This window comes from Oncorhynchus mykiss, chromosome 7, assembly GCF_013265735.2.
Source record: "Oncorhynchus mykiss isolate Arlee chromosome 7, USDA_OmykA_1.1, whole genome shotgun sequence".
Classification (NCBI taxonomy): Eukaryota; Metazoa; Chordata; class Actinopteri; order Salmoniformes; family Salmonidae; genus Oncorhynchus; species Oncorhynchus mykiss.
The window spans coordinates 86,212,982-86,239,527 of record NC_048571.1 but is presented as its reverse complement, the minus strand read 5'-3'; the positions used below and the strand labels follow the sequence as shown (position 1 = coordinate 86,239,527).

Sequence of the window (26,546 nt, the reverse complement as noted above, 5' to 3'; positions counted from 1 at the left end):
TCACAGCACTGAGACAGTCTGTCTGGTATGGATGTAGTGACAGCACTGAGACAGTCTGTCTGGTATGGATGTAGTGACAGCACTGAGACAGTCTGTCTGGTATGGATGTAGTCACAGCACTGAGACAGTCTGTCTGGTATGGATGTAGTGACAGCACTGAGACAGTCTGTCTGGTATGGATGTAGTCACAGCACTGAGACAGTCTGTCTGGTATGGATGTAGTGACAGCACTGAGACAGTCTGTCTGGTATGGATGTAGTCACAGCACTGAGACAGTCTGTCTGGTATGGATGTAGTGACAGCACTGAGACAGTCTGTCTGGTATGGATGTAGTCACAGCACTGAGACAGTCTGTCTGGTATGGATGTAGTCACAGCACAATAGAGGACAACAGAGTTTCAGTATACCACCTAGAACAATACAGGACAACAAGAGTCTACATCCCAAATGCAATCCCATTCCCTATGTAGTGTACTACTTTAGACCAGAGCCCTATTCCCTATATAGTGCACTACTTAAGACCAGAGCCCTATTCCCTATATAGTGCACTACTTTAGACCAGAGCCCTATTCCCTACATAGTGCACTACTTTAGACCAGAGCCCTATTCCCTATATAGTGCACTACTTTAGACCAGAGCCCTATTCCCTATATAGTGCACTACTTTAGACCAGAGCCCTATTCCCTATATAGGGCACTACTTTAGACCAGAGCCCTATTCCGTATATAGTTCACTATTTTTAACCAGGGCCCTATTCCCTATATAGTACACTACTTTAGACCAGGGCCTTATTCCCTACATAGTGCACCACTTTAGACCAGAGCCCTATTCCCTATATAGTGCACTACTTAAGACCAGAGCCCTATTTCCTATATAGTGCACTACTTAAGACCAGAGCCCTATTCCCTATATAGTGCACTACTTTAGACCAGAGCCCTATTCCCTATATAGTGCACTATTTTTAACCAGGGCCCTATTCCCTATATAGTACACTACTTTAGACCAGAGCCCTATTCCCTATATATTGCAATACTTTAGACCAGGGCCCTATTCCCTATATAGTTCACTAATATAGACCAGAGCCCTATTCCCTATATAGTGCACTACTATAGACCAGAGCCCTATTTCCTATATAGTGCACTACTTAAGACCAGAGCCCTATTCCCTATATAGTGCACTACTTAAGACCAGAGCCCTATTCCCCATATAGTGCACTACTTTAGACCAGAGCCCTATTACGTATATAGTTCACTATTTTTAACCAGGGCCCTATTCCCTATATAGTACACTACTTTAGACCAGGGCCTTATTCCCTATATAGTGCCTTACTTTAGACCAGAGCCCTATTCCCTATGTAGTGCACTACTTTTCACCAGGACCCCATTCCCTACATAGTGCACTACTTTAGACCAGAGCCCTATTCCCTATATAGTGCACTACTTAAGACCAGAGCCCTATTCCCTATATAGTGCACTACTTTAGACCAGAGCCCTATTACGTATATAGTTCACTATTTTTAACCAGGGCCCTATTCCCTATATAGTGCACTACTATAGACCAGAGCCCTATTCCCTATATAGTGCACTACTTTAGACCAGGACCCTATTCCCTATATAGTGCACTACTTTTCACCAGGGCCCTATTCCCTATATAGTGCACTACTTTAGACCAGAGCCCTATTCCCTATATAGTGCACTACTATAGACCAGGACCCTATTCCCTATAATCTGCACTACTTTAGACCAGAGCCCTATTCCCTATATAGTGCACTACTATAGACCAGAGCCCTATTCTCTATATAGTTCACTACTATAGACCAGAGCCCTATTCCCTATATAGTGCACTACTTTAGACCAGAGCCCTATTCCCTATATAGTGCACTACTTAAGACCAGAGCCCTATTCCCCATATAGTGCACTACTTTAGACCAGAGCCCTATTCCGTATATAGTGCACTACTTTAGATCATAGCCCTATATAGTGTACTACTTTAGACCAGAGCCCTATTCCCTATATAGTTCACTACTATAGACCAGAGCCCTATTCCCTATTCAGTGCACTACTTTAGACCAGGGCCCTATTCCCTATATAGTACACTACTTTAGACCAGATCCCTATTCCCTATATAGTGCACTACTTTAGACCAGGGCCCTATTCCCTACATAGTGCACTACTTTAGACCAGGGCCCTATTCCCTATATAGTACACTACTTTAGACCAGGGCCCTATTCCTTACATGGTGCACTACTTTAGACCAGAGCCCTATTCCCTATATAGTGCACTTCTTTTAACCAGGGCTCATAATAAGGCTCTGGTCAATAGTACTGCACTATAAATGGATTAGGGTATCATTTGGGATGTAGTTTTACTAGAACCCCGTTCTTACACAATAAAAAAATATAAGGCAACGTCCTACGATGATTCCTACGATGAGAGGATGTTTTTTTCTGAGGAATACTTTAATGTATTTCTTTAATTAGTTGAGATATTTGGGATGGGGGAATGGCGTATGATCAATCACCACTCACAACTTTTCCCCGGCTGATTTTGAAGGTATTTTAAGTCACAGTGATGAGTCCCAACACACCAGTAACTACATAATATCCTATTATAAAGATGGTCTTCCTGTAGCGCTGGCTAGGTTAAGGGAAAGCAGAGGCTTCTGGGGGATGGAATTGTATGAAAGGACATAATAGAACAGAGCAACAGAGGCCTCTTGGGGGATGGATTTCTGGTTCCGGAGAAGCAAGGGCTTCTGGGGGATGCAGTTTCAACAGAACACAAGCGATGCCTCTGAGGGATGGAATACTCCTGTTGTTTGGGAAGCAGAGGCTTCTGGGGGGTGGAATCGGATGAAGGAACAGAACAGAACAGAGGCCTATGGGGGATGGAGTCCTACTGGTGCTGGGCAGGCAGGGGGAAGCATAGACTTCTGGGGGATGGAGTCATTTTATGTGCGTACTGAAAAATAGTTAGGTCCCTGCTGACTGATGCCTGTCACCGTTCGTTGACTAGGAGGGAAAATAATACAGATATCAAAGCCTTCTCTGGCAGTCCAGGAAGACTAGAGCTGTTATGCAAGTTGAGATATTTATTTCACAGCTCCGAGAGACAGTTTGAATGGGGAGGACGCCACAGAGGGCTTGCAGTATGACGTTCTGAAGCTGAGGACGTCCTAAAATGTACACCATGTTTTAAGATGCAAAGTTCAAAGGCTAGAACTGCAGCTTGGAGTTCTGAGGCTCCTAGATTTTTTAATTTATTTAACTAGGCAAGTCAGTAAAGAACAAATTCTTATTTTCAATGAAGAACAGTAAGTTAACTGCCTTGTTCAGGGGTAGAACGACAGATTTTTACCTTGTCAACTCTGGGATTTGATCTTGCAACCTTTCGGTTACTAGTCCAACACTCTAACCACTAGGCTACGCTGCTGCCCCTCTAACCACTAGGCTACCTGCCTCCCCTCTAACCACTAGGCTACCTGCCTCCTCTACACTCTAACCACTAGGCTACCTGCCACCTCTACACTCTAACCACTAGGCTACCTGCCTCCTCTACACTCTAACCACTAGGCAACCTGCTGCCCCTCTAACCACTAGGCTACCTGCCTCCCCTCTAACCACTAGGCTACCTGCCTCCCCTCTAACCACTAGGCTACCTGCCGCCCCACTAACCACTAGGCTACCTGCCGCCCCACTAACCACTAGGCTACCTGCCTCCCCTCTAACCACTAGGCTACCTGCCGCCCCACTAACCACTAGGCTACCTGCCGCCCCACTAACCACTAGGCTACCTGCCGCCCCTCTAACCACTAGGCTACCTGCCTCCCCTCTAACCACTAGGCTACCTGCCTCCCCTCTAACCACTAGGCTACCTGCAACAACAACAACACATACAACACATCACACTAACCAAACAACAACAACAACACATCAACACATACAACACATCACACTAACCAAACAACAACACATCAACACATACAACACATCACACTAACCAAACAACAACAACAACACATCAACACATACAACACATCACACTAACCAAACAACAACAACAACACATCAACACATACAACACATCACACTAACCAAACAACAACAACAACACATCAACACATACAACATATCACACTAACCAAACAACAACAACAACAACAGATACAACACATCACACTAACCAAACAACAACAACAAACACTACATCAACACATGACAACATTGTTCTCTCTCTCATGCTCATTTTGTCTCAAAGGCATTTCTATACTTTCCTTTCTTTACATATCAAAATGACATCCTGCAAAATACTAATGTTGCATATACTGTATGGGAGGACTGCAACGAAATTTGAAGAACAAGAAAATAAATAGGTACAGTTGGAGTCATTATAAAATTGCCAGGAATTTCTTACTGTGTACATTGCCTGTATAAAATTATATATTATTGATTGGTATAATGATTTTGTATCAATACTTTTGTACCAATGCACATGATTAGTATTAATTACATATTATAAATAACATATTGTCCTCTGTCTTCGTTCACTCCAAGACAGTAATTTCAAACCAAACCCCCCCCCCCCTCCCCCCCAAAAAAGCTTGACAATGCTCTCAGTAGAGGACTTACCATAGATGAGAGCTCTACCAGAAGAGATAAAAGTTTATTTTTTAAATTTATTTTTTATGTAAACTAAATTAAACAAAACATTCACGAGTCTGTACCTCTACATATTGTCCTTTGAGTGATGACATCGCATCACGACCAGAGCGATGACATCATGAGAGTTATTAAGGAACATCGGAATGTGCTCATGGCTCATCCTGCTTTCTTTTCACACGGCAGGGCCAGGATTGTCAGGGCGCGTCATTGGTCGAGACTGACACTCATGCACTCCTCCCTCTAAATGAAATGGAGGAAGACTGAAAAAGTGTGATTGGCTTCTATCACTGCCGTAGTTGTAGGTGTTTTCCCTGTAACAAAGTGAGCGTATTCAGCAACACTGGCAAACAATCAAAACACTATCAAACAGTTATTCACACGCAACTCTACCTAACGTCAATACGTGGGCCGAACCGGTAGACAGGAGGAGAAGCACGTAGTATAGAAGAGTAGTGATTAATTAACCTAAATCCCCTCTGGCATGTCATTTCTCAGAGACCGGTCCACCAGTCCGTTCCATAGACCCAGTCTCTTCCACAGACCCAGTCTCTTCCATAGACCCAGTCTCTTCCATAGACCCAGTCTCTTCCATAGACCCAGTCTCATCCATAGACCCAGTCTCTTCCATAGACCCAGTCTCTTCCATAGACCCAGTCTCTTCCATAGGCCCAGTCTCTTCCATAGGCCCAGTCTCTTCCATAGGCCCAGTCTCTTCCATAGGCCCAGTCTCTTCCATAGGCCCAGTCTCTTCCACAGACCCAGTCTCTTCCACAGACCCAGTCTCTTCCACAGACCCAGTCTCTTCCATAGACCCAGTCTCTTCCATAGACCCAGTCTCTTCCATAGACCCAGTCTCTTCCATAGACTCAGTCTCTTCCATAGACTCAGTCTCTTCCATAGACCCAGTCTCTTCCATAGACCCAGTCTCTTCCATAGACCCAGTCTCTTCCATAGACCCAGTCTCTTCCATAGACCCAGTCTCTTCCATAGGCCCAGTCTCTTCCATAGGCCCAGTCTCTTCCATAGGCCCAGTCTCTTCCATAGACCCAGTCTTTCCATAGACTGTTCTCTCTGCTACCACACGGCAAGCGGTATCGGAGCGCCAAGTCTAGATCCAAGAGGCTTCTAAACAGCTTCTAGCCCCAAGCAATAAGACTTCTGAACATCTAGTCAAATGGCTACCCAGACTACTCACATTGCCCCCCCCCTTCCCCTCTCGACACCACTGCCTGTCTCTGTTGTCATCTATGCATAGTCACTTTAATTAACTCTACCTACATGTACTATACTACCTCAACTAAACGGCACCCCCCGCACATTGGCTCTGTCCCCCTATATATATATATATATATATATATATATATATTGTTATTTTTTTTACTGCTGCTCTTTAATTACTTGTTACTTTCATCTCTTATACTTATCCATATATTTTTAAACTGCACTGTCGGTTAAGGGGCTTGTAAATAAGCATTTCACTGTGAGGTCTACACCTGTTGTATTCGGCGCATGTGACTAATGGAATCAAATTTGATTTGATTTCCTTCTGTGCTTATACAGCAGATAAAGCGTAGCCTCAGTTTGACCTTTTTTTCCATCTTGTTCAGTATTCTTATGCTGACTCCTATGCTCCTGGAACAGACAGTTTTCAGTAGTAAGGATCTTAAAAGGGTGCAGACGGCCTTAATCATCATCAATATCCGGAAGTCTCCTTTATATTTTGGCATCATTCATTTCTCTAAGGCGATATGGGGTTGCTTTGAATTCCATATAGATTTAGTGATCATTTCATTGATCTTCTTAAAGAAGGGTTGAACTACATTAAGAGGTAACTTAGATTGTAATTCATCGTTGGAGACACTGGCATTTTTATTATTTTCATTATTGCTCTGAACGTTAAAAAGAGGGAGGACCATCTCACAAAGTCTGCTTTCAAGGAATTCGCAATAGCTTCCGAGTTTTCTTCAACCATAAACGTTATATTTGAAGATAGAAAAATACCAAGATATTTCAGACCTTCTGGGGCCCATTTAAATCAGAAATGCGTCTTCACGACATAGATCATTTATCAGAGTAACCTCTGACATTTTCCAGTTTATTCTGAAGCCAGCAATCTCTGTACAGTCATTGACCAATTTATTAAGTAATCCCGTAATTGACGTTTTAGGATTCCTAACAAACAACAACATATCATCTGCGTACCAGTTTATGCTCATGCTTTCCCACCATAACACCTTCAATATCACTTTGTCGTCTTGTAGTTCTGCTAATGGTTCTAACGCTAAAACAAAGAGCAAGGGAGACATCGGACAGCCCTGCCGTGTGCCCCTCTCCAATGTAAAGAAAGGAGATGTAATACCATTTGTTATAACTGCTTGCTTGAGAGCGATTGTATATATACTGGAGACTCATCTTATAAACAAAAGGACCCAAATCTTTCCATTGTATAGATATTATTATAAAAAATAATTTCCACTACACTTCGTCATCAAGTGATAATGCTGCTGATGGTACCTTCAACATCTTCATACACCATGTTATAACATGTCCGTGCATTATCTGAGCCATATCGATTTGAAATTACACCAACCTGGTCAGTTGAAATGAAAGGATGAATAACTTTTCTAAGGCTGTTTGCTAATCATTTAGAAAGTATGTTCAAATTTAAACGTAGTGAAGCGATTGGTCGGTTGAGCATTGAGACAGGTATTTTACCCCTTTAGGAATGACATTCACAATACCATGATCCCAAAAAGTATTATACAGTCTAAGCAGTATTTATTCAAAGTATAGCTACAAACTGCTTATAAAACTATGAGGTATAACCATCACTTCTCTGTGCCTGTGAATTTTTGTAGTTCTAAAATGGCATTGTGGATTTCCTGCATTGAGATCGGTTTATCCAAATTAGGATTTAGGCTCATCGTGCAACTTTGGTAACTTAATATATATATATTTTTTCCATTTTAAAGTCTCAAGGTCTTTCTCAGTAAAATCCGTTTTTGATTAATACAACCGTTGGTAGAAATGAAATAGGACTTTGTTAATTTAAACTGTTTTCAGTTAATACAGTAGTATTCTGTATGGAGGGGATATGTGATTGTGTTATATTTCAACTGGTTCAGTTAATAAGTAAGCATTTCACCTGTTGTTTTTACGAAGCATGTGGCAATGAAATAGTTTTTACATTTTTCTTTATTCAAGGTGACGGTCTACTTTTCATCTGCTATCTGATCGACCTCGGTTCTTTTTGAGGACAACCTCCCAAATTACATTCTATTCCCTGTCCCCTTCATTTACCCTTTATCTCTCTCCCTTCTCCCACTATGTAGGGAAGAGGGTACCAATATGGTGCCATGTTGTGTGTGCAGCTACAGAGAAAAGACAGCAGGCAAAAAAAAGTAGGAAACAGATTTTAGACTTTGTATGTGTGTAGGCTCGGCTCTCGCCTGGAGCTGCCGGGAAAAAAGACAAGGAATAGTCAGCCCTGTATCTCTCTGTTACAGTATCCAGAGGACTGACTATCTCTCTGTTACAGTATCCAGAGGACTGACTATCTCTCTGTTACAGTATCCAGAGGACTGACTATCTCTCTGTTACAGTACCCAGAGGACTGACTATCTCTCTGTTACAGTATCCAGAGGACTGACTATCTCTCTGTTACAGTATCCAGAGGACTGGCTATCTCTCTGTTACAGTATCCAGAGGACTGACTATCTCTCTGTTACAGTATCCAGAGGACTGACTATATCTCTGTTACGGTATCCAGAGGACTGACTATCTCTCTGTTACAGTATCCTGAGGACTGACTATATCTCTGTTACGGTATCCAGAGGACTGACTATCTCTCTGTTAAAGTATCCAGAGGACTGACTATCTCTCTGTTACAGTATCCAGAGGACTGACTATCTCTCTGTTACAGTATCCAGAGGACTGACTATCTCTCTGTTACAGTATCCAGAGGACTGACTATCTCTCTGTTACAGTATCCAGAGGACTGTCTATATCTCTGTTACAGTATCCAGAGGACTGACTATCTCTCTGTTACAGTATCCAGAGGACTGACTATATCTCTGTTACAGTATACGGAGGACTGACTATACCTCTGTTACAGTATGCAGAGGACTGACTATATCTCTGTTACGGTATCCAGAGGACTGACTATATCTCTGTTACAGTATCCCGAGGACTGACTATATCTCTGTTACGGTATCCAGAGGACTGACTATATCTCTGTTACAGTATCCAGAGGACTGACTATCTCTCTGTTACAGTATCCAGAGGACTGACTATATCTCTGTTACAGTATCCAGAGGACTGACTATATCTCTGTTACAGTATCCAGAGGACTGACTATTGAATGTGTCTCTGTTACAGTATCCAGAGGACTGACTATCTCTCTGTTAAAGTATCCAGAGGACTGACTATCTCTCTGTTACAGTATCCAGAGGACTGACTATATCTCTGTTAAAGTATCCAGAGGACTGACTATCTCTCTGTTAAAGTATCCAGAGGACTGACTATCTCTCAGTTACAGTATCCAGAGGACTGACTATATCTCTGTTACAGTATCCAGAGGACTGACTATATCTCTGTTACAGTACCCAGAGGACTGACTATTGAAAGTGACAGAATACTACTACAGTATCCATAATTGGTATCTATCTGAAACTTGCCCTCTAAAGAGGATCTCTGAAGCTATCTATATGTATATATGATCTCTGTTGTAACTTGTATCTCCGTACAGCGTGAACTTTAAATTACTCTATTCAAATGGGGTTTTGATTGTCTCCTCAGGAATTCTGTCTTATTTACATTGCTCCCCCCCCCCAACACAAGCCTTTAAATGCTGTGACACCCTGTTGAGATTGGGCCTGGTGATCCAAGTTTACTGTAAACTTGATATCTTTTGATTGGTCAATTGGCGGTTGTTGTTAATTTTTTAGGGGGGGGGGGGTAAAGAAGGTTACACTTTCAGATGGTTTGAATAGAATCAAGATCTGTTGATCGGTCTCTTATCCTGTATCCATGGAGGACGGTTGTATGATCAAAGGCTTCTAGGCCTTGCAGGCAGTAATAAAAGCAGGTGTTTCTAGAGATGCCAGGAAGAGGATTACTCCCTCAGACACAGACAGAGCTCTGGGAGTCAGGAGAGCCAATCTAACGGCCACGTCCGGTTTACTTGGACCAATCAGATAGCAGCACAGTACTACCTGGACAAACAACCTGTCTAAGACCAGCTGGATGTGCTGAGGCTTTGGAATCAAACAAGCTTCAATACACACAGCTCGACACACACACACACACACACACACACACACACACACACACACACACACACACACCTCATAAAACAGGCCCCAACTCACACACACACACACACCTCATCAAACAGGGCTCAACACACACACACACACACACACACACACACACACACACACACACACCTCATCAAACAGGCCCCAACACACACACACACACACACACACACACACCTCATCAAACAGGGCTCAACACACACACACACACACACACACACACACACACACACACCTCATAAAACAGGTCCAAACTCACACACACACACACACACACACACACACACACACACACACACACACACACACACACACACACACACACACACACACACACACACACACACACACACACACACACACACACACACACACCTCATCAAACAGGCCCCAACTCACACACACACACACACACCTCATCAAACAGGGCTCAACACACACACACACACACACCTCATCAAACAGGCCCCAACACACACACACACACACACACACACACCTCATCATACAGGCCCCAACACACACACACACACACACCCCTCATCAAACAGGGCTCAACACACACACACACGCACATATACTAAAATACCCACTGCAACACGGCATTTCCAAGCGACCCCAGTCTCAGCCGGTACATATAGAACACGTCCCATGTCGGGGAAGGAGCATCGAGGACCTTTTACTCTGCTCTGAAACCAGATGCACTGAGGCCTGCTCTCATTTAAATATACAGCATCAGGGTCATCAGGGGCGGCAGGGTAGCCTAGTGGTTAGAGCGTTGGACTACTAACCGGAACGTTGCAAGTTCAAACCCCCGAGCTGACAAGGTGCAAATCTGTCGTTCTGCCCCTGAACCCCCTGAACAAGGCAGGCCATTATTGAAAATAAGAAGAATTTGTTCTTAACTGACTTGCCTGGTTAAATAAAGGTAAAATAAAAAAATCAGTCAACAGTTTGGACACTGTACTCAGTCAAGGGTTTTTCTTTCTTTCTTTACTATTTTCTACATTGTTAAAGATAGTTTTGATGTCTTCACTATTATTCTACAATAACAAATTAAATAAAAACCCTTTCATGAGTAGGTGTGTCCAAACTTTTGACTGGTACTCTACATACATATTGATGTTTTAATCAGATCTCTGTTTAATGAATGCACAGCTCTTCATTTGCACTACATTAAGGGATGCTGGTTTGGAATTAGCTGTGTGGAATTAGCTGTGTGGTTTTGGTGTTCCAGTGTTGTTGCCCTGCGGTAGTTAAACAAGGTTTCTTTATAGCATGACATTATAGCTCCCAGTCCAGTTGTGACCAGACTCTAGACGATATTACAAAGAGTCTGCCTGGTGGTACACTACTGCACTTCTACTGTACACTACTGCACTTCTACTGTACACTACTGCACTTATACTGTACACTGCTGCACTTCTACTGTACACTACTGCACTTCTACTACACACTACTGCACTTCTACTGTACACTACTGCACTTCTACACTTCTACTGTACACTACTGCACTTCTACTGTACACTACTGCACTTATACTGTACACTGCTGCACTTCTACTGTACACTACTGCACTTCTACTGCACACTACTGCACTTCTACTGTACACTACTGCACTTCTACTGTACACTACTGCACTTCTACTGTACACTGCTGCACTTCTACTGTACACTACTGCACTTCTACTGTACACTACTGCACTTCTACTGTACACTACTGCACTTCTACTGTACACTACTACACTTCTACTGTACACTACTGCACTTCTACTGTACACTACTGCACTTCTACTGTACACTACTGCACTTCTACTGTACACTACTGCACTTATACTGTACACTACTGCACTTATACTGTACACTACTGCACTTATACTGTACACTACTGCACTTCTACTGTACACTACTGCACTTCTACTACACACTACTGCACTTCTACTGTACACTGCTGCACTTCTACTGTACACTACTGCACTTCTACTGTACACTACTGCACTTCTACTGTACACTACTGCACTTATACTGTACACTACTGCACTTCTACTGTACACTACTGCACTTCTACTGTACACTACTGTACACTACTGCACTTCTACTGTACACTACTGCACTTCTACTGTACACTACTGTACACTACTGCACTTCTACTGTACACTACTGCACTTCTACTGCACTTCTACTGTACTTCTACTGCACTTCTACTGTACACTACTGCACTTCTACTGTACACTACTGCACTTCTACTGTACACTACTGCACTTCTACTGTACACTACTGCACTTCTACTGTACACTACTGCACTTCTACTGTACTTCTACTGTACACTACTGCACTTCTACTGTACACTACTGCACTTCTACTGTACACTACTGTACTTCTACTGCACTTCTACTGTACTTCTACTGCACTTCTACTCTACTTCTACTGCACTTCTACTGCACACTACTGTACTTCTACTGCACTTCTACTGTACACTACTGCACTTCTACTGTACACTACTACACTTCTACTGTACACTACTGCACTTCTACTGCACTTCTACTGTACACTACTGCACTTCTACTGTACACTACTGCACTTCTACTGTACACTACTACACTTCTACTGTACACTACTGCACTTCTACTGCACTTCTACTGTACACTACTGCACTTCTACTGCACATTACTGTACACTACTGCACTTCTACTGCACACTACTGTACTTCTACTGCACTTCTACTGCACACTACTGCACTTCTACTGTACACTACTGCACTTCTACTGTACAGTACTGCACTTCTACTGTACACTACTGTACACTACTGCACTTCTACTGCACTTCTACTGCACTTCTACTGTACACTACTGCACACTACTGCACTTCTACTGTACACTACTACACTTCTACTGTACACTACTGCACTTCTACTGCACTTCTACTGTACACTACTGCACTTCTACTGTACACTACTGCACTTCTTCTGTACACTACTGCACTTCTACTGCACTTCTACGGTACTTCTACTGCACTTCTACTACACTACTGCACTTCTACTACACTACTGCACTTCTACTACACACTACTGCACTTCTACTACACACTACTGCACTTCTACTGTACACTACTGCACTTCTACTGTACACTACTGCACTTCTACTACACACTACTGCACTTCTACTGTACACTACTGCACTTCTACTGTACACTACTGCACTTCGACTGTACACTACTACACTTCTACTGCACTTCTACTGTACACTACTGCACTTCTACTGTACACTACTACACTTCTACTGTACACTACTGCACTTCTACTGTACACTACTGCACTTCTACTGTACACTACTGCACTTCTACTGCACTTCTACGGTACACTACTGCACTTCTACTGCACTTCTACTGCACTTCTACTGTACACTACTGTACACTACTGCACTTCTACTGTACACTACTGCACTTCTACTGTACTTCTACTGGTGTAATATCTCAGTATGTAGTTGGTGTAATATCTCAGTATGTACTTGGTGTAATATCTCAGTGTCTCAGTATGTAGTTGATGTAATATCTCAGTATCTTACCAGTATCCTGTTAGTGTAGTAGATAGCGTGATAGGTTCTTACCAGTATCTTGGTGGTGTGGTATACAGCGTGATAGGTTCTTACCAGTATCTTGGTGGTGTGGTATACAGCGTGATAGGTTCTTACCAGTATCTTGGTGGTGTGGTATACAGCGTGATAGGTTCTTACCAGTATCTTGGTGGTGTAGTTTAAAGCGTGATAGGTTCTTACCAGTATCTTGGTGGTGTAGTATATAGCGTGATAGGTTCTTACCAGTATCTTGGTGGTGTACGCGCTGTTGAGGGAGATGGCGTTGACAAGGATATCCAGAGACTTAACAGACAGAAGTCCAGGGTCTGGTATCTCCTTGTAGTGGACATCCCCCACGTAGCACGCCACGGCAGTCATGCGGTTGGTGGTCAACGTGCCGGTCTTGTCGGAGCAGATGGCCGTGGCGTTACCCATCGTCTCACATGCATCCAGGTGGCGAACCAGGTTATTATCTTTCATCATTTTCTGAGGATGAAATATCAAACCGTGTTTTGGAGGTTTTAGCCTTGTTTCAATTCAATATTTATTTTTTTATATTAAGGAAGGCACAGACAGCACTAGAAAGATAATTTGCCGCGATATGTTTGCAACATGGAGCGCTATCATCTGCCAGAAGTAATTAGTCACAAAGATTGTACAGGTAAAAGTTATTGTTAAATAGTTTTTAGTGCTGCAACACATTAGATACTAGTTATTAGAGCTGCAACGATCAGATACTAGTTATTAGAGCTGCAACGATCAGATACTAGTTATTAGAGCTGCAACAGATCAGATACTAGTTATTAGAGCTGCAACAGATCAGATACTAGTTATTAGAGCTGCAACAGATCAGATACTAGTTATTAGAGCTGCAACACATTAGATACTAGTTATTAGAGCTGCAACATATCAGATACTAGTTATTAAAGCTGCAACAGATCAGATACTAGTTATTAGAGCTGCAACACATTAGATACTAGTTATTAGAGCTGCAACATATCAGATACTAGTTATTAAAGCTGCAACAGATCAGATACTAGTTATTAGAGCTGCAACATATCAGATACTAGTTATTAGAGCTGCAACCGATCAAATACTAGTTATTAGAGCTGCAACAGATCAGATACTAGTTATTAGAGCTGCAACAGACCAGATACTAGTTATTAGAGCTGCAACAGATCAGATAGTAGTTATTAGAGCTGCAACATATCAGATACTAGTTATTAGAGCTGCAACATATCAGATACTAGTTATTAGAGCTGCAACAGACCAGATACTAGTTATTAGAGCTGCAACATATCAGATACTAGTTATTAGAGCTGCAACAGACCAGATACTAGTTATTAGAGCTGCAACACTTTAGATACTAGTTATTAGAGCTGCAACAGACCAGATACTAGTTATTAGAGCTGCAACAGATCAGATACTAGTTATTAGAGCTGCAACATATCAGATACTAGTTATTAGAGCTGCAACATATCAGATACTAGTTATTAGAGCTGCAACATATCAGATACTAGTTATTAGAGCTGCAACAGACCAGATACTAGTTATTAGAGCTGCAACAGATCAGATACTAGTTATTAGAGCTGCAACAGACCAGATACTAGTTATTAGAGCTGCAACAGATCAGATAGTAGTTATTAGAGCTGCAACATATCAGATACTAGTTATTAGAGCTGCAACATATCAGATACTAGTTATTAGAGCTGCAACACTTTAGATAATATATTTTTTAAATATATTTTTTAAATATACTCTGACAGAGTAGTAGTGGAAGTTTTCCCCAAAAATATCTATTTTATTTTCTATATAATGATAAATAGCTTGATTTTCTTTCTCTCTGTGTGTGTGTGTGTGTGTGTGTGTGTGTGTGCGTGTGCGTGTGCGTGTGTGCGTGTGCGTGTGCGTGTGTATACCTTGACAGAGTATGCCAGGGAGATGGTGACGGCCAGGGGCAGCCCCTCGGGTACAGCCACCACCAGCACGGTGACACCGATGATGAAGAACTTAACAAAGTACTGGACGTAGATGGGGGTGCACTCCGTCAGCCACGGCCTCTTCTGCAGGACAAAGTTGTCCACAGCAAAGTACAGCACCAGGATGATCACTGTGATGGCTGACATCACCAGACCTGGATGGACAAGGAAATGGCTGCTTTTTTTACTTTACTTGTGAACAGATGAAAGTGCGAGATGCCTGGCTTGTTTTGACTCATATGATTAGCAAATATTTATTTAAACTTTTATCTTTAGAAATCAACAGCACAGCAGCAACTACTTGTGAACAACATATGTATTTATGTGATTTGATTTATTGCATTCCATATCCACTCCTACATTTCCTTCTGTGATCTGGTAATCTCCATATTCCATCATCAGAACGTCAGCGTGATCTGGTAATCTCCATATTCCATCATCAGAACGTCAGCGTGATCTGGTAATCTCCATATTCCGTCATCAGAACGTCAGCGTGATCTGGTCATCTCCCATATTCCGTCATAAGAACGTCAGCGTGATCTGGTCATCTCCCATATTCCGTCATCAGAACGTCAGCGTGATCTGGTAATCTCCATATTCCGTCATAAGAACGTCAGCGTGATCTGGTCATCTCCCATATTCCGTCATCAGAACGTCAGCGTGATCTGGTCATCTCCCATATTCCGTCATAAGAACGTCAGCGTGATCTGGTCATCTCCCATATTCCGTCATCAGAACGTCAGCGTGATCTGGTAATCTCCATATTCCGTCATAAGAACGTCAGCGTGATCTGGTCATCTCCCATATTCCGTCATCAGAACGTCAGCGTGATCTGGTCATCTCCCATATTCCGTCATAAGAACGTCAGCGTGATCTGGTAATCTCCATATTCCGTCATCAGAACGTCAGCGTGATCTGGTCATCTCCCATATTCAGTCATCAGAACATCAGCGTGATCTGGTAATCTCCATATTCCGTCATCAGAACGTCATAATCTCCATATTCCATCATCAGAACATCAGCGTGATCTGGTAATCCTCATATTCCGTCTCAGAACCTCATAATCTCCATTATATCTATACAGTGTGTTCGGAAAGTATTGACATTTTAGCATATTTATAAAAAATAAAATTAAAAAAAGACCCTTTACACAGTACTTTGGCAGGGATTACAGCCGTGAGTCTTCTTGACACTACAAGCTTGGCACACCTGTATTTGGGGAGTTTCTCCCATTCTTCTCTGCAGATCCTCTCAAGCTCTGTCAGGTTGTTCGATCGGGTTCAAGTCCAGGCTCTGGCTGGGACACTCAAGGACATTCAGAGACTTGTCCCGAAGCCACTCTTGAGTTGTCTTGGCTGTGTTCTTAGGGTCGTTGTCCTGTTGGAAGTTGAACCTTCGCCCCAGTCTGAGGTCCTGAGTGCTCTGGAGCAGGGTTTCATCAAGGATCTCTCTGTACTTTGCTCCGTTAATTTTCCCTCGATCCTGACTAGTCTCCCAGTCTCTGCCACTGAAAAACATCCTCACAGCATAATGCTGCCACCACCATGCTTCACCATAGGGATGGGGCCAGGTTTCCTCCAGATGTGACATTTGGCATTCAGGCTAAAGAGTTCAATATTGGTTTCATCAGATCAGAGAATCTTGTTTCTCATTTTCTGAGAGTCCTTTGGGTGCCTTTTGGGAAAACTCCAAGCGGGCTGTCAGGTGCCTTTTACTGAGGAGTGGCTTCCGTCTGGCCACTCTACCATAAAGGCCTGATTGGTGCAGTGCTGCAGAGATGGTTTTCCTTCTGGAAGGTTCTCCCATCGGGTTCTTGGTCACCTCCCTGACCAAGGCCCTATCGAGTGATTTGACACTCAATATATATATGATAAATCAAATATATATGATTTAATCATATTGATTGATCTGCCGTACCTGCTTTGCCGATCTGAACAGCCAGCTTGGTCAGTTTCCCCTGGAGGACAGACTTTTCCTTCTTGGAGACGTTTGCTTTCTTCTTCTCCTCCTTCTCCTCCATCTCTCCTCCCTCGGCGCTCTTCAGAGGCTGCATCTCCATAGCAGCCGCTCCGTCCTGTTTCTTCACTGAAACAACCACAGGAACACAAAGACAGGAGATTATTATGGGATGTCCTTGGGGTCTGTTCTATTTAGCATGGACCCCAATTTAGATAGAGTCCTGTGGCCTATGCTGTAGGAACGACCCCAACTTAGATCGAGTCCTGTGGCCTATGCCGTAGGAAAGACCCCAACTTAGATCGAGTCTTGTGGCCTATGCTGTAGGAACGACCCCAACTTAGATCGAGTCCTGTGGCCTATGCTTTAGGAAAGACCCCAACTTAGATCGAGTCCTGTGGCCTATGCTTTAGGAAAGACCCCAACTTAGATCGAGTCCTGTGGCCTATGCTGTAGGAACGACCCCAACTTAGATCGAGTCCTGTGGCCTATGCTGTAGGAACGACCCCAACTTAGATCGAGTCCTGTGGCCTATGCTTTAGGAATGACCCCAACTTAGATAGAGTCCTGTGGCCTATGCTTTAGGAAAGACCCCAACTTAGATCGAGTCCTGTGGCCTATGCTGCAGGAAAACCCCCAACTTAGATCGAGTCCTGTGGCCTATGCTTTAGGAACGACCCCAACTTAGATCGAGTCCTGTGACCTATGCTGTAGGAACGACCCCAACTTAGATCGATTACATCCATTGAAGTAAAACACGTTATGGAAACCAGTGATGCTCTAAGCGCTGCCCGACAGAGAAAGTGGTTGGTACGTTGATATTTTCAACCAGCTTTTAACCTCTCACCACAACTGTCTGAAGAAGTCCTCATTCTAGTTAACTGAACTAGTCAGGGGGGGAAAAAAAACATGTGTAGGTCAACATTTTAACGTTTTACATTTCAAATAACATCAAAACAGCAAAAGGGTTTGAACGAGAATTGCTGTTAAAAGGTTCAGGGAATGTCATCCTTTGGATCCGGTGTAAGGCAAGAACAAAATGCTGTTCACAGCAGGTTAAGAAACATTGTTGTCCAAGGTTAAAAAGATACAGCTCACCACAGTCAATCAACATCCTTCCCTAAAGTCAATTAGAATTTTCACCAATTCATCCGCGTGTATTATTCTCTTCAGGAGAGAACGATTTGCCCTTGGTTACATCATCACGGTACACTGTAAAGCACTTTGAGCCCTGTACAGAGAAAGCCCTGTACAGAGAAAGCCCTGTACAGAGAAAGCCTTGTACAGAGAAAGCCCTGTACAGAGAGAGCCCTGTAGGAATGCAAACTATTATGAACATAACTTCTAAGTACATTAAGTTTCTGCTAGCAGGAAAACCTTCAAGATGAACACTATTTTAACAAAGAATAGTGTTAGTGGAACAATCTCCGGGCAGACTGACCTCTAAAAGAGAGAGATACTGAGATAGAGAGAGAGAGAGAGAGCAAGAGATAGAGAGAGCAAGAGAGAGAGAGAGAGAGAGCGAGAGCGAGAGCGAGAGAGAGAGTAAGAGAGAGAGAGAGAGAGCAAGAGATAGAGAAAGACAGAGCAAGAGAAATTTGAGAGAGAGAAAGAAAGAGAGAGAGAGAGAGAGAGAGAGAGAGAGAGCAAGAGCGAGAGAGAGAGCAAGAGAGAGAGAGAGAGAGAGAAAGCAAGAGAGAGAGAAAGACAGAGCAAGAGAAATTTGAGAGAGAGAAAGAGAGAGAGAGAGAGAGAGAGAGAGAGAGAGAGAGAGAGAGAGAGAGACAAAGACAGAGCAAGAGAGATTAGAGAGAGAGAGACCTTGAGACATGCTCATATAGAGCTGAGACAACACCGGGGACACAACACTGCAGCCCGTGACAACAACACTGGGGACACAAGACATCATCAGGCTGAATGGACGTTTACATATCAGAAGTATGTTAGAGACGTTAAGGGAATGTTAGAGGATCGTTAGAGCTGGGGTTGCAAAATGATGATAACTTTCCCCAAATTCCTATGTTTTCCAGGAAATGAGTATTCCCAGAATCAGAAGGGAATAGGCATGAAATCCGGACATTTTCAACCAGGATTTCTGGAAAAGATGGGATATTTTTTTTGGGGGGGGAAGTTACCGGAAATTTGCATCCCTAGTTAGAGCACAAACCAAAACTATGGGGGGGAGGGTAAAGTTGAAAATAGGTTACCTTTAGTCTGGTTGTTCTCCATATTGTCATCCTGTATTTTACCTACGATGGAGACATACGAGACACAGAACAATAAGAACCGACAATAAAACAAAACACACAATCAAACGCCAGGACATTACAGTGAAATAAAAACTGAAAAGGAAGACAGAAAAATAATGAATATTTATTTAACGTCGTCATGACAGAGCTGCTTCTTAATTAATGAGGTGAAGCTCTACTGCAGGGGATGCTAATTTCTAATTTACAAGCTAACGAAATGTTGTGTTTTTCGCCTGGGCTTGCTAGTGACTATTAGAAATAATGTCAATCAAAATAGATAATTGATAATAAAACTAGATTTTGCAAATAATGTGACTATGTGGTAAATATTTATCCTAGCGCTTGTGCTAAACGATGAACTGACATTTCAGTTTTTTTGAGAGGGGGGGGGGGGGTTATTAAACAACTAATTGAGCGACGTTGGTTCGTTTACTTGAATTCCATGTATTTATTACGAGCCCAATGCGCTGTTTCTCTAGAGAGAGAAATCCAATCATTCACTACATAAATCAAATCAACAACTTTGTGGGATGCTGGGCTGTCGTTTTCATTAAGCAAACATTCAACCTGGTTAGGCGCGGAAACGTGGTAATTAACTACACTGACAATAATCCATTGTACCGTAGTTTTCCCCAGACGGATCAGAGAGGAAGAGGCGAAGCGAAAGGTTTCATTCTCGCCAAAAATCTGTCCAAAACCCGATTCGTTTTTCCATCGGTTTATTTTGGACCTAAACTTGTCGCCTGCCTTTCCGCCTTTGGGACAACGACTCTGTTGGGGCGAAGCCATGAGTATCTCGTCATTACATACAGATCTCTGGACTGATAGACTTTTACACCTGCTACGTTAGGTTACACACACACAGACCAGATAGACCGCATGACAGAGGAACCTAGAGCACTAGAAATGTAAATAATAAACATAATTTAATTTTTTTTCTAAAAAGAAATCCTTTAATTGCATTTTTTAATAATTGTTTTAAAACCGTGTAAAACGCATTAAAACGTTATGTTTGCTGTTTTTGTCTGTAGCTGTGTTGGATGAAAACCTTTCTCTGGTTACTTCTATGATCTTCGACAGTGATTTGAGCAAAATGCAACCATTGTTATTTGGTTATGATGAAACAAATGTTATTGTGTTTTAAGATGCATTGCTAGACACGATCACTTGACATGTTCTACCGTACTTGAGTTAACTACAAGACCTACGCTATCTCTGCTGCTCAGATTTCCTCGCTATCCGATCGGTTGTGGGTGCTTCGTTTTGAAGAGTGACTGCACAGACTTACAGGAAGTGACAAACTCACACACAGACTACAGGGAATTCCACACATCGACAGAACAAGAAAAGCCATTCGGATATTTCACGAGGTGTCAAGAAACAGATGCAGAGAATCACAGCGTTAACACACAACACGAGGTAAAGGAGAAACAAACACACGACCGACACAGAGCATGCAGTGTTACAGTAATGTCAGAAAGATCATGCAAGGTCAGACTGAGGGAGGAAAGGAATTGAACGCTGGAGAGAAAAATACTACTGGACTACCTGCCATCCAGAGGCCTGATAGACTACAGGGGTCTGATAGACTACAGGACTACAGGGGTCTGATAACTACAGGGGTCTGATAGACTACAGGGGTCTGATAGACTACAGGACTACAGGGGTCTGATAGACTACAGGGGTCTGATAGACTACAGGACTACAGGGGTCTGATAGACTACAGGGGTCTGATAGACTACAGGGGTCTGATAGACTACAGGGGTCTGATAGACTACAGGACTACAGGGGTCTGATAGACTACAGGACTACAGGGGTCTGATAGACTACTGGACTTCAGGGGTCTGATAGACTACAGGACTACAGGGGTCTGATAGACTACAGGACTACAGGGGTCTGATAGACTACAGGACTACAGGGGTCTGATAGACTACTGGACTTCAGGGGTCTGATAGACTACAGGACTACAGGGGTCTGATAGACTACAGGGGTCTGATAGACTACAGGACTACAGGGGTCTGATAGACTACAGGGGTCTGATAGACTACTGGACTTCAGGGGTCTGATAGACTACAGGACTACAGGGGTCTGATAGACTACAGGGGTCTGATAGACTACTGGACTTCAGGGGTCTGATAGACTACAGGACTACAGGGGTCTGATGGATTACAGGAGTACAGGGGTCTGATAGACTACAGGGGTCTGATAGACTACAGGACTACAGGGGTCTAATAGACTACAGGACTACAGGGGTCTGATAGACTATAGGGGTCTGATAGACTACAGGACTACAGGGGTCTGATAGACTAAAGGGGTTTGATAGACTACAGGACTTCAGGGGTCTGATAGACTACAGGGGTCTGATAGACTACAGGACTACAGGGGTCTGATAGACTACAGGACTACAGGGGTCTGATAGACTATAGGGGTCTGATAGACTACAGGACTACAGGGGTCTGATAGACTAAAGGGGTCTGATAGACTACAGGACTTCAGGGGTCTGATAGACTACAGGGGTCTGATAGACTACAGGACTACAGGGGTCTGATAGACTAAAGGGGTCTGATAGACTACAGGACTACAGGGATCTGATAGACTACAGGACTACAGGGGTCTGATAGACTACAGGACTTCAGGGGTATGATAGACTACAGGACTTCAGGGGTCTGATAGACTACAGGGGTCTGATAGACTACAGGACTACAGGGGTCTGATAGACTACTGGACTACCATTAAAACCACTAGATCTTAAACACATACACATGCCGTTTTTATATCTCATGTGAATTCATTTATTACATGTCATTTTTTTTTACCCTTTTAATTTCAAGGTACACCTTACCACCAAACTATCTGTCCAAATGTAAACATTGAATACCTTGGTGCATATTACTAAAAGGTAAAAACTCTTATCTTAGTGAGCATCGTCCTGCATATCTATAACCATCTGTATCATACTCAGGCAGTTTCTTTCTCAGTCGGTATAATGGCCATGTCTATTCAGTTCATTTCAACCACAATAGCAGATCCACTTCCCTCCCGGAGGACACAACGAGGCAGCTGAAATTGGACAATTGACCTCATTCAGTGCAGAGAGACAGGTCAGGACCGTAGTGCGAGAGATAGACAGTCTTGGGGGGGGGGGGATGAGCAGCAGACAGTATACAACACGTTGGATGCATCCCAAAAGGCAGCCTATTCCCTATATGGTGCACTACTAGGTTTCCCTAAGGGTCCTGTTCAAAAGTAGTGCACTATATAGAGAATAGGGTGGCATTTAGGATGTAGATACCAGGGAAAGGCGGCGGGGGGGGGGGGGGGGGGGGGGGGGGGGGGGTAGATTAATCTACTTCTGATATCAGTCACAGAAAACTAGTAATCAAAAGTAAATGTCACCTGCCCTGAGAACAACTAGTAATCATTTCTGAGGAACATTTAGACCCCACACCTTCCATGATGATAATGACATGCTAGTCGTGCAAACCCCCCCAACCCCCCCCAGTCAGCAAACCCCCCCAACCTTCTTCAACACATATCTCACCGAGAACACTTACAGAACGTCTCTTTATTAAACCCATGTCCCGTCTAAACCTCCAACGCAACCGGATCATCCCTCACTACCTACTGACTAAATCATTTAGATTTTCTATTGAACTTTCTTAATATTTTGGATGTATTGTGGTATTGCTACTCAGTCATTCAACCCAAACAAACTGAAAGCAAGAAAAGGAGGAAGACAGAAAGGAAATGAAGACTGTTCCACAACCTCAGGAAAAGAAGAAACATGCATTTAAAAGGAGAGAAGGTGAAGGGCACAGGAACAAGAGAGTGGGAATATAGGGAGGAGGAGGTGGAGGAGGAGGAGGTGGAAAAGGAGGTGTAGGAGGAGGAGGAGGAGGAGGTGGTGAGAAGGAGGAGGAGGTGGAGGGTACAGGAACAAGAGAGTGGGAATATAGGGAGGAGGAGGTGGAGGAGGAGGAGGAGGTGGAAAAGGAGGTGTAGGAGGAGGAGGAGGAGGAGGTGGTGGAGAAGGAGGAGGAGGTGGAGGGTACAGGAACAAGAGAGTGGGAATATAGGGAGGAGGAGGTGGAAGAGGAGGAGGTGGAGGAGGAGGTGGAAGAGGAGGTGGTGGAGAAGGAAGAGGAGGTGGGGGGTACAGGAACAAGAGAGTGGGAATATAGGGAGGAGGAGGTGGAGGAGGAGGTGGAGGAGGTGGAGGTGGAAAAGGAGGTGGAAAAGGAGGAGGTGGAGGAGGTGGAGGAGGTGGAGGTGGAAAGGGAGGTGGAAGAGGAGGAGGTGGTGGAGAAGGAGGAGGAGGTGGAGGGTACAGGAACAAGAGAGTGGGAATATAGGGAATAGGAGGTGGAGGAGGAGGAGGAAAAGGAGGTGGAGGAGGAGGAGGTGGAAGAGGAGGAGGTGGTGGAGAAGGAGGAGGAGGTGGAGGGTACAGGAACAAGAGAGTGGGAATATAGGGAGGAGGAGGTGGAGGAGGAGGAGGAGGTGGAGGTGGAAGAGGAGGAGGTGGTGTAGGAGGTGCAAGAGGAGGAGGTGGAGGAGGTGGAAGAGGAGGAGGTGGTGGAGGAGGTGGAAGAGGAGGAGGTGGAGGAGGTGGAAGAGGAGGAGGTGGAAGAGGAGGAGGTGGAGGAGGTGGTAGAGGAGGAGAGTGGAAGAGGAGGTGGTGGAGGAGGAGGAGAAGGTGGAAGAGGAGGTGGAGGTAGAGGAGGAGGATGTCGAAGAAGAGGAGGTGGAGGAGGAAGAGGAGGTGGGGGAGGAGGAGGTGGAAGAGGAGGAGATGGAGGAGGTGGGGGAGGAGGTGGGGGAGGAGGAGGTGGAGGAGGGAGGAGGCAGTTGTACCCAGCGGGAGGGAGCAGGACAGGAAGGAGGTTCTGGTCAACCTACCATTGACTAGGCTGGCATTGCCAGGTGCAAAACCACCTGCAGCACCATCGGTGGCTATAGTTGCGATGGGGTGGGCAGAGGGATGGGGGCAGTCTAGCAAGTAAATCATGGGTAAAAAAAAGACGAGCAACAGTGAACCAAAAGAACATGGTTAAGAGCTTGAATAACAGGACCATCAGTTGGTGTTGCTACAGTTCCTGGGTCAATCCCATTTCAATTCCAGCCGAATCAGGAAGTACACTGACATTTGAATTCCAATTCCGTTTCTCTGCTATTGCCTTTCAATAAGAACAATTTGAAATTGGAATTTGGTTCACTTTCTGAATTGACTGGAATTGAAATGGAATTGAGCCCAACACTCTGTTGTTTAAAACAGAGTAGGAATGGTACCCTTCAGGCAGAGCATTACAATTATAACGCAATATACTGTAAAACAGGGTATAACAACGCAATAATAATGAAGAAACCAAATGAAAGGAACATAGAAGACAATAATAATGGAGAACCCAAATGAAAGGAACATAGAACACAATAATAATGGAGAACCCAAATGAAAGGAACATAGAACACAATAATAATGGAGAAACCAAATGAAAGGGACATAGAAGACAACACAATAATAATGGATAATTATAATAATTATTATAACGGATAAGTAAGAGGTTTGACCAATTTCCCTCAACGAAAACCTCAAACACGTGAAGAGAAAAAAGGCTTGAGATCTAATCTGTCAGGTGTTTCTTTTTTTAACCAATAAGGTACGAGGAGGTTTGTGTGCATTGGGCCAATATACCACGGCTAAAGGCTGTTCTTATGAACGACGCAACACAGAGTACAGCCTGAATAACACAGCCCTTAGCCGTGGGATATTGACCACATACCACAAACCTCCCGAGGTGCCTTATTGCTCTTATAAACTGGTTATAATAGAGCAGTATAATCAGAGCAGTAAACAAGTAATTTTGTGTCATACCCGTGGTATACGGTCTGATATACCACGGCTGTCAGCCAATCAGCATTGAGGGCTCGAACGACCCGGTTTATAAGGGACTATACACGGAGTATAACAAACATTAGGAACACCTTTGTAATATAGAGTCGGATTTCGGGGCTAATCAATCAATACGATCAATCCAATCTCAACCATGTTATTCATGTCATGTTATTGAGCAGCACAGAAGTCATAAAATAACAAGTGTTAGAGCAGAAGTGCATTGTGGTTAAGCTGCTTGAATCAGGGTTGGGCTCAATTCCATCTCAATTCAGAATGTAAACCAAATTCCCAATTCTACATTTTCCCAATTGAAAAGCATTGAAGAGAATTGGAATTTCAATGAAATTCTTCCTGAATTGACAGAAATTTAAATTGAATTGACACCAAACCCTTGAATGTCAAATTCCACCAACGGTCAACATTCATCCAGACAGACATCTGTTGGAGGGAGAGGGGAAAAAAAGCTTCACCAATAACTTACTCAGCGGTGGAATTGGGAGGAGAGCTGAAAGAAAAAGTTTTTAAAAAAAATACTCAATAATTTTTTACATGTAAAAATGGGTTTTGAATGATAATATTGAATTCTTAGAATTCAGAGTGATTTTTGTTCTTCAATTCCACTCCTGCGCATAAAGCATACTGGATACTACATATTACAAACTGAATACTGCACACTTCACAGTCCACATGGCCATACAGGGTCCACATGGCCCTGTTACCAGTAGTTATTACCTCCGTACAGGGTCCACATGGCCCTGTGACCAGTAGTTACTACCTCCGCACAGAGTCCAAATGGCCCTGTGACCAGGAGTTATTACCTCCGTACAGGGTCCACATGGCCCTGTTACCAGTAGTTATTACATCCGTACAGGGTCCACATGGCCCTGTTACCAGTAGTTATTACATCCGTACAGGGTCCA

At 43.5% G+C, this 26,546-nt stretch overlaps 1 protein-coding gene across 11 annotated transcripts in view; it reads right to left on the bottom strand.

Annotated features, from left to right (window-relative positions):
• Positions 1–26,546, bottom strand: part of atp2b2 (ATPase plasma membrane Ca2+ transporting 2) — a 203,272-nt gene that overhangs the window by 66,007 nt on the left and 110,719 nt on the right. For 7 of the 11 annotated variants that reach the window (XR_005052685.1, XM_036984269.1, XM_036984274.1 and 4 more), the window contains exons 6-10: positions 24,633–24,725; positions 19,692–19,733; positions 17,446–17,613; positions 15,469–15,683; positions 13,793–14,035 (exon numbers count right to left, since the gene is read on the bottom strand). Coding sequence is in view for 10 of the 11 variants with exons in the window: in XM_036984269.1 (XP_036840164.1) it covers positions 13,793–14,035; positions 15,469–15,683; positions 17,446–17,613; positions 19,692–19,733; positions 24,633–24,725 (761 nt within the window). In the remaining variant the exon portion in view is untranslated. The remainder of the gene's footprint in view (positions 1–13,792; positions 14,036–15,468; positions 15,684–17,445; positions 17,614–19,691; positions 19,734–24,632; positions 24,726–26,546) is intronic. The other 4 variants (XM_036984277.1, XM_036984270.1, XM_036984276.1 and 1 more) reach the window with 2 other exon arrangements.